Genomic DNA, 6,936 nt, shown 5'->3' with positions numbered 1-6,936 from the left:
CCAAGTCCCCAAAGTTCCCAATGTCCCCAAAATCTCCAATGGCCCCAATGTCCCCAAATGTCCCCAAAATGCCCAAATATCCCCAAACTTCCCAAATGTCCCCAAAGTCCCCAACCCCCTCAATGTCCCCAAATTTCCCCAAATGTCCAAAATGTCCCCAAATGTCCCCAAAACTCCCAAATGTCCCCAAATGTCCTCCAAGTCCCCAAAGTTCCCAATGTCCCCAAAATCTCCAATGGCCCCAATGTCCCCAAATGTCCCCAAAAGTCCCCAAAACTCCCAAATGTCCCCAAATGTCCTCCAAGTCCCCAAAGTTCCCAATGTCCCCAAAATCTCCAATGGCCCCAATGTCCCCAAATGTCCCCAAAAGTCCCCAAAACTCCCAAATGTCCCCAAATGTCCCAAACCTCCCCAATGTCCTTAAAGTCCCCAAATGTCCAAAATGTCCCCAAAGTTCCCGCTGTCCCCAATGTCCCCAAAACTCCCAAATGTCCTTAAAGTCCCCAAAATGCCCAAATGTCCCTAAAATCTCCAGTGTCCCCAAATGTCCCCAAATGTCCCCAAAACTCCCAAATGTCCCCAAATGTCCCAAACCTCCCCAATATCCTTAAAGTCCCCAAATGTCCAAAATGTCCCCAAAGTCCCCAATCCCCTCAATGTCCCCAAAACTCCCAAATGTCCCTAAAATCTCCAGTGTCCCCAAATGTCCCCAAGGCCCCCAAATAAAGGGATTTTTAAAGTATTTATTTTTTACAATATTCATTTCAAATCGTTCAAGAATTCATTAGCTATTTATTAATTATTTCAATTATCGGCTTGAGATTATTTGGTTGTTCCTCATGCCAAATTTTAAATTTTAATGTAATTTATTAAAATTATTTCTTTTAGTTAATTGTTATTAATTTTTTTAATATTTGGGTTTTTTGTCTCAATCCCGGCTCGCTGCGACCCCGAGCCCTGGTCCAGGTGGGACAAAAATAGAAAATAATTATAAAATGCTAAATAATTATAGTAATTGTATCATACTACTAATAATAAATCTTTCTAATTATGACAGCTCTATTTTAATTATATTCCACCTGTAACACAAAATATTTCCAGAAAACGGATCTGGTTTGAAAGCAAAACAGGTGAGAGACTCCAAATCAGAAATGAAATTAATTAGGAAGAGGGGAAAAAAAAAAAAACAATATATTTGAAATAATTAAAAAAATAAAAACAAAATCAAAGTCAGAATTCCGCGCTTCCGCCGGAAGTGGCCGCTGACGCCGCCGCGGGGGAACTTCCGCCAGTACTTCCGCCAGGCGCGGCTTCTGATTCCCGCGCTCCAGCAGTGCCGCCATCTTTGTTGAGGGCAGTTCCGCCCGCTCCTCAGAGCGCTCCGCGTTTCCTCCTAAATCCAGCCGGGAACGGCGGAATTAATCCGGCTGGAAATGGCGGGACGGAGCCTAAACCCCCTGGGACGGAGCCTAAACCCCCTAGGGCTGAGCCTAAACGCCCTGGGATTCAGCCAAAGCGCCCAAATCCACCCAGCAGCTTCCCCCAGGAGCGCTCGCCAGGCTCAACCCGCGCAAACTGCCGGCTCTGGCGTGAGGCAGCGCCGCCATCTTGGGTGAGGGCAATTCCGCCCGGTCCTGGATGGGCTCCCACAGGCGGGCGGGGCAACGGCGATTCCAAATTCCACTTAAATCCCGCAAATTCAGACAAAGTCCCCCCAAAATTTCCACACATTCGGCCTAAATCCCCCCAAAATCGGCCTAAACCCCTGCAGGACCCCTGTGGCCTCGAAAGAGAGCCAAGACAGCTCCCGCTCTTCCACTGAAGCAGCGCCGCCATCTTGGATGAGGGCAGTTCCGCCCGCTCCTCAGAGAGCTCCGCCTTCTCCCCTAAATCCAGCCGGGAACGGCGGAATCCGCCTGGCAATGGCGGGATTGAGCCTAAATCCTCTGGGATGGACCCCAAATCCCCTGGGATTCAGCCAAAGCGCCCCAATCCTGCAGCTTTCCATACACTGGGGCGGTACCGGTACGGTGTGAGGGGGCCGTGACGTCACCTCGCCCCGCCCCTTTCCCGGCGCCTGCCGATGATGCCGCTCGGGTTTTCCCGGCCCCTCTTGAGGCGGCTCCGCCATTTTCGCCGTGCCGTTCCCCGTGGCGCTTTCGCCACCGGAGCGCCCTCGAGGTGTCCCCAAGGTGTCCCCAGTGAGCATGGAGCCCCAAGAGGTGCGACAGTGACGGGGGGAGAGGATGACAGAGGGGACACTGGGGGGGGACGGGGTCCTGAGGGATGGCGGGGGGTGGCAGCGGGGACAAGAGGCTGACAACGGCGCGGAGGGACAAAGGGGCCACGGCAGGAGGCCACAAAGTGCCACCATGTCGCTGACACCTCCCCTGTCCCCTCCCCAGCTGTCCCCGGCCCTGCTGCAGCCGCAGGTGGCCGTGGTGGCCGTCCTGGGCGAGCTGCTGGCCGCCCTGCCCAGGAAGGACGAGATGCTGCTCGTGTCCCCGTGGTGCCCGTGCTGGCACCTGGAGAGGTTCGCCGCGGAGCTCCGGGCCACCCTGTCCCGCGCGGGTGGCACCTGCTGGCACCACGGCGTCACCTACAGCGACGGTGAGGCTGTCACCTCCCTGAGCCAGGCCCTGGGCGCCTACAGGAGCGTGGCGCGGAGCTCGCGGAAGCGCGCGACGAGGGCGGCCATCGTGTGGCACAGGTCGGTGGACGGGCTCGCGGACAGCTGGGCACGGCTGGCCAGAGAGGCCACCGAGCTGTGCAGGGCCTGCGGGGACGCGGCCACCAGGATGGACACCGGGATGGACACCGGGATGGACACTAGGATGGACACCAAGGGGGCCACCAGGATGGACACCAGGATGGACACCAAGGGGGACACCGGGATGGACACCAGGATGGACACCAAGGGGGACACCGGGATGGACACCAAGGGGGACACCGGGATGGACACCAAGGGGGACAGCAGGATGGACACCAAGGGGGACACCAGGATGGACACCAAGGGGGATACCAGGATGGACACCAGGATGGACACCAAGGGGGACAGCAGAATGGACACCGGGATGGACACCCAGGGGGACACCAGGATGGACACCAAGGGGGACACCAGAATGGACACCAGGATGGACACCAGGATGGACACCAAGGCAGCCACCAGCACCACCAAGGCGCTGCAGGACAAGGCTGCCCGTGATGGGACAGCTCAGGTCATGGTGGAGCTGGGTCAGGACCTGGGCAGGCATAAGAGCTCCAAGGTGGTGGCCGGGCATGAAGCCGAGGTGGGGAGAGATGCCATGGTGGCTGCCAAGCGGGCAAAAAGGGCCACCAAGGACAGACAGCAGGTGGAGGCGGCCCTGGGGCTGCTGGAGCACTTGGTGGCCGCGTGTGACGCAGCCACCGCCTTCCCGCGGGAGCTGCAGCGCAGGGTTGGGGACATCGAGGCCGCCCTGAAGGGGACAAACGAGGCGTCACCCGATGTCGCCGAGGACTTGGTGGCCAAGGTGGCCGAGGCTGAGCGGCTGTGGGAGGCCAACGCCCGCCTGGCCAAGGATCACCTGCTGGGGACAGTTGATGACATCATCAAGTGCTACATCGATGGTGATCCCACCAGCCCCAGTGCCTGTGGGGTGGCCGAGCGGTGCCAGAGAGCCATCGAGGACATCCCAAGGCTCCTTCGACCGCCGGAGTGTCCCCAAGGTGTCCCCAAGGTGTCCCCAGTGAGCAAGGAGCTCCAAGAGGTGAGACGGGGTGGGGAGGGGGACAGAGGGGACATTGGGGGTGAGAGGGCAGTGGGGGATGGGGGGGACACAGGGGGTGGCGGCAGCTTTAGCTGATGAAGTCCCATCCCTGTTTTCTCTCTTCATTCTGCCTTTTTTTACGCTCTTGAGTCTGACATTTGGATCATTTGTCCTTGGTCCCCAGCTAGAAAAGGAATTGTTTTGTCTCCCTGCTCTGTGAAAAGAGCTCACCATCCCCGAATACGAAGCTCAGAACTGCACGCTAAAGCAGCACAAATCTGAAAAACACAAAAGCTGAAGCCTGAGGCACCCAAAGGACCCCGGACTCGCCGCTCCAGAGACGTCCTGCGGTGACTTTACGACGCTGAGCTGTGTCCCCATCGGTCTGTCCATCCCAGAAATAAGTTTTTCACCTTTGAGGCTGGTTCTGAGCACCCTGCGGTGACTTTACAACGCTGAGCTGTGTCCCCGTCGGTCTGTCCAGCCCAGAAATAAGTTTTTCACCTTTGAGGCTGGTTCTGAGCACCCTGCGGTGACTTTACAACGCTGAGCTGTGTCCCCGTCGGTCTGTCCATCCCAGAAATAAGTTTTTCACCTTTGAGGCTGGTTCTGAGCATCCTGCGGTGACTTTACGAGGCTGAGCTCTGTCCCCGTCGGTCTGTCCTTCTGAGCGCCCTGCGGTGACTTTACGATGCTGAGCTCTGTCCCCGTTGGTCTGTCCATCCCAGAAATAAGTTTTTCACCTTTGAGGCTGGTTCTGAGCGTCCTGCGGTGACTTTACGACGCTGAGCTGTGTCCCCGTCAGTCTGTCCAGCCCAGAAATGAGTTTTTCACCTTTGAGGCTGGTTCTGAGCGTCCTGCGGTGACTTTACGACGCTGAGCTGTGTCCCCGTCGGTCTGTCCAGCCCAGAAATGAGTTTTTCACTTTAAGGCTGGTTCTGAGCGTCCTGCGGTGACTTTACGACGCTGAGCTGTGTCCCCGTCGGTCTGTCCAGCCCAGAAATGAGTTTTTCACCTTTGAGGCTGGTTCTGCGCGTCCTGCGGTGACTTTACGACGCTGAGCTGTGTCCCCGTCGGTCTGTCCAGCCCAGAAATGAGTTTTTCACTTTAAGGCTGGTTCTGAGCGTCCTGCGGTGACTTTACGACGCTGAGCTGTGTCCCCGTCGGTCTGTCCAGCCCAGAAATGAGTTTTTCACCTTTGAGGCTGGTTCTGCGCGTCCTGCGGTGACTTTACGACGCTGAGCTGTGTCCCCGTCGGTCTGTCCAGCCCAGAAATGAGTTTTTCACTTTAAGGCTGGTTCTGAGCGTCCTGCGGTGACTTTACGACGCTGAGCTGTGTCCCCGTCGGTCTGTCCAGCCCAGAAATGAGTTTTTCACCTTTGAGGCTGGTTCTGCGCGTCCTGCGGTGACTTTACGACGCTGAGCTGTGTCCCCGTCGGTCTGTCCAGCCCAGAAATGAGTTTTTCACTTTAAGGCTGGTTCTGAGCGTCCTGCGGTGACTTTACGACGCTGAGCTGTGTCCCCGTCGGTCTGTCCAGCCCAGAAATGAGTTTTTCACCTTTGAGGCTGGTTCTGCGCGTCCTGCGGTGACTTTACGACGCTGAGCTGTGTCCCCGTCGGTCTGTCCAGCCCAGAAATGAGTTTTTCACTTTAAGGCTGGTTCTGAGCGTCCTGCGGTGACTTTACGACGCTGAGCTGTGTCCCCGTCGGTCTGTCCAGCCCAGAAATGAGTTTTTCACCTTTGAGGCTGGTTCTGCGCGTCCTGCGGTGACTTTACGACGCTGAGCTGTGTCCCCGTCGGTCTGTCCAGCCCAGAAATGAGTTTTTCACTTTAAGGCTGGTTCTGAGCGTCCTGCGGTGACTTTACGACGCTGAGCTGTGTCCCCGTCGGTCTGTCCAGCCCAGAAATGAGTTTTTCACCTTTGAGGCTGGTTCTGCGCGTCCTGCGGTGACTTTACGACGCTGAGCTGTGTCCCCGTCGGTCTGTCCAGCCCAGAAATGAGTTTTTCACTTTAAGGCTGGTTCTGAGCGTCCTGCGGTGACTTTACGACGCTGAGCTGTGTCCCCGTCGGTCTGTCCAGCCCAGAAATGAGTTTTTCACCTTTGAGGCTGGTTCTGCGCGTCCTGCGGTGACTTTACGACGCTGAGCTGTGTCCCCGTCGGTCTGTCCAGCCCAGAAATGAGTTTTTCACTTTAAGATAAAAGACTGATCAGAGACTGAGCGAGCCAAGCTACAGCCCACGAGTGACTTTCTGAGTTTGTCCTCTCTTTTGGAGCAGCAAGAGGTTTTGTTGTTTGATATTGTTCATTTTTTGTGCTGGCCAATGCTTTGCCTGTTAAACAAACAGATTTTTTCCGCTTTCCTCCAAAGAAATATTTTCCTGAAGCAAGTAGGTGAAAGGTCACTTAAATCTACTTTCTAAAAGAGCCCCTTCAGCAGTTTTCTCCCTAATTTACCCCAAACCAAACGCTGTACAGTGCATACCTAAAATGACAGATTTTATTGCACCAGCGAGCACGTGGAAGGAATCATCAATAACCAATATCAGTATCAAACACCGTATCAAAATGCTGGTGATCAATAAAAATGTGCAAAAGCCGATACAGAAGTGCAAAAGCCAGCTATTAAATTGTCATTTATAACGTGGCTGTGCTGCAGGCACGGCGGAAAGCTGAAAGCTGCGAGGCACCGAGGGGGCTCATTCAGCCCCTGAGCCACCCCCACCTCCGTCAGTGTCCCCAGTGACGTCACCCCAGGAATTCCCATCAGGATTTGGGACAGTTTCAATTCCCCGAAAATTCCCCACGTTTGTCCCCAATCCCAAGCAGGGAGGGGACAGGTGACACCGGTGATGTCACTCCCCCGCTGACGTCACGGCGGTGATGTCACCGTCCTGAAGCAGCCTCGGGATGTCCTCGATGGTTTTTCGGCACCACTGGGCCACCCCGCTGCCACCGCGGCCACCACAGGGACAGGAGAGGCGCTCCCGGATGTCCCCAAGTGCCCCCAGCAGGTGACACCTGAACAGGCGCTCGCTGGCATCCCACACCCGCTTGGCCTCGGCCACCGTGGCCACCAAGTCCCTGGGGACATCGGGGGACGCCTCCTCCTCCTCTGTCCCCTCCAGGGCGGCCTCGACCACCCGGAGCCGGCGGTGCAGCCCCTCGGGGAACACGGTGGCTTTGT

The 6,936-nt window shown here is 56.2% G+C and overlaps 1 protein-coding gene across 1 annotated transcript; it reads left to right on the top strand.

Annotated features, from left to right (window-relative positions):
* Nucleotides 1-1,152: 1,152 nt before the first annotated feature.
* Nucleotides 1,153-3,845, top strand: LOC121352128. The gene is made up of 3 exons (XM_041464799.1): nucleotides 1,153-2,222; nucleotides 2,406-2,887; nucleotides 3,164-3,845. Exons 1-3 carry the CDS (start codon nucleotides 2,208-2,210, stop codon nucleotides 3,843-3,845), a joined length of 1,179 nt encoding a protein of 392 aa, XP_041320733.1. The 5' UTR covers nucleotides 1,153-2,207.
* Nucleotides 3,846-6,936: the final 3,091 nt, after the last annotated feature.

Source organism: Pyrgilauda ruficollis, unplaced genomic scaffold (genome assembly GCF_017590135.1).
Source record: "Pyrgilauda ruficollis isolate IOZ18807 unplaced genomic scaffold, ASM1759013v1 scaffold1846, whole genome shotgun sequence".
Classification (NCBI taxonomy): Eukaryota; Metazoa; Chordata; class Aves; order Passeriformes; family Passeridae; genus Pyrgilauda; species Pyrgilauda ruficollis.
The sequence above is the reverse complement of the archived record's forward strand: the minus strand, read 5'-3'. Positions and strand labels throughout refer to the sequence as shown.

What these genes read in the sequence shown, in the direction of transcription:
- LOC121352128 (XM_041464799.1), top strand. An exon ending in AGGATGGACACCAAGGGGGA is followed by an intron (nt 2,888 to 3,163) that starts CACCGGGATGGA and finishes CACCAAGGCAGC; the next exon opens with CACCAGCACCACCAAGGCGC.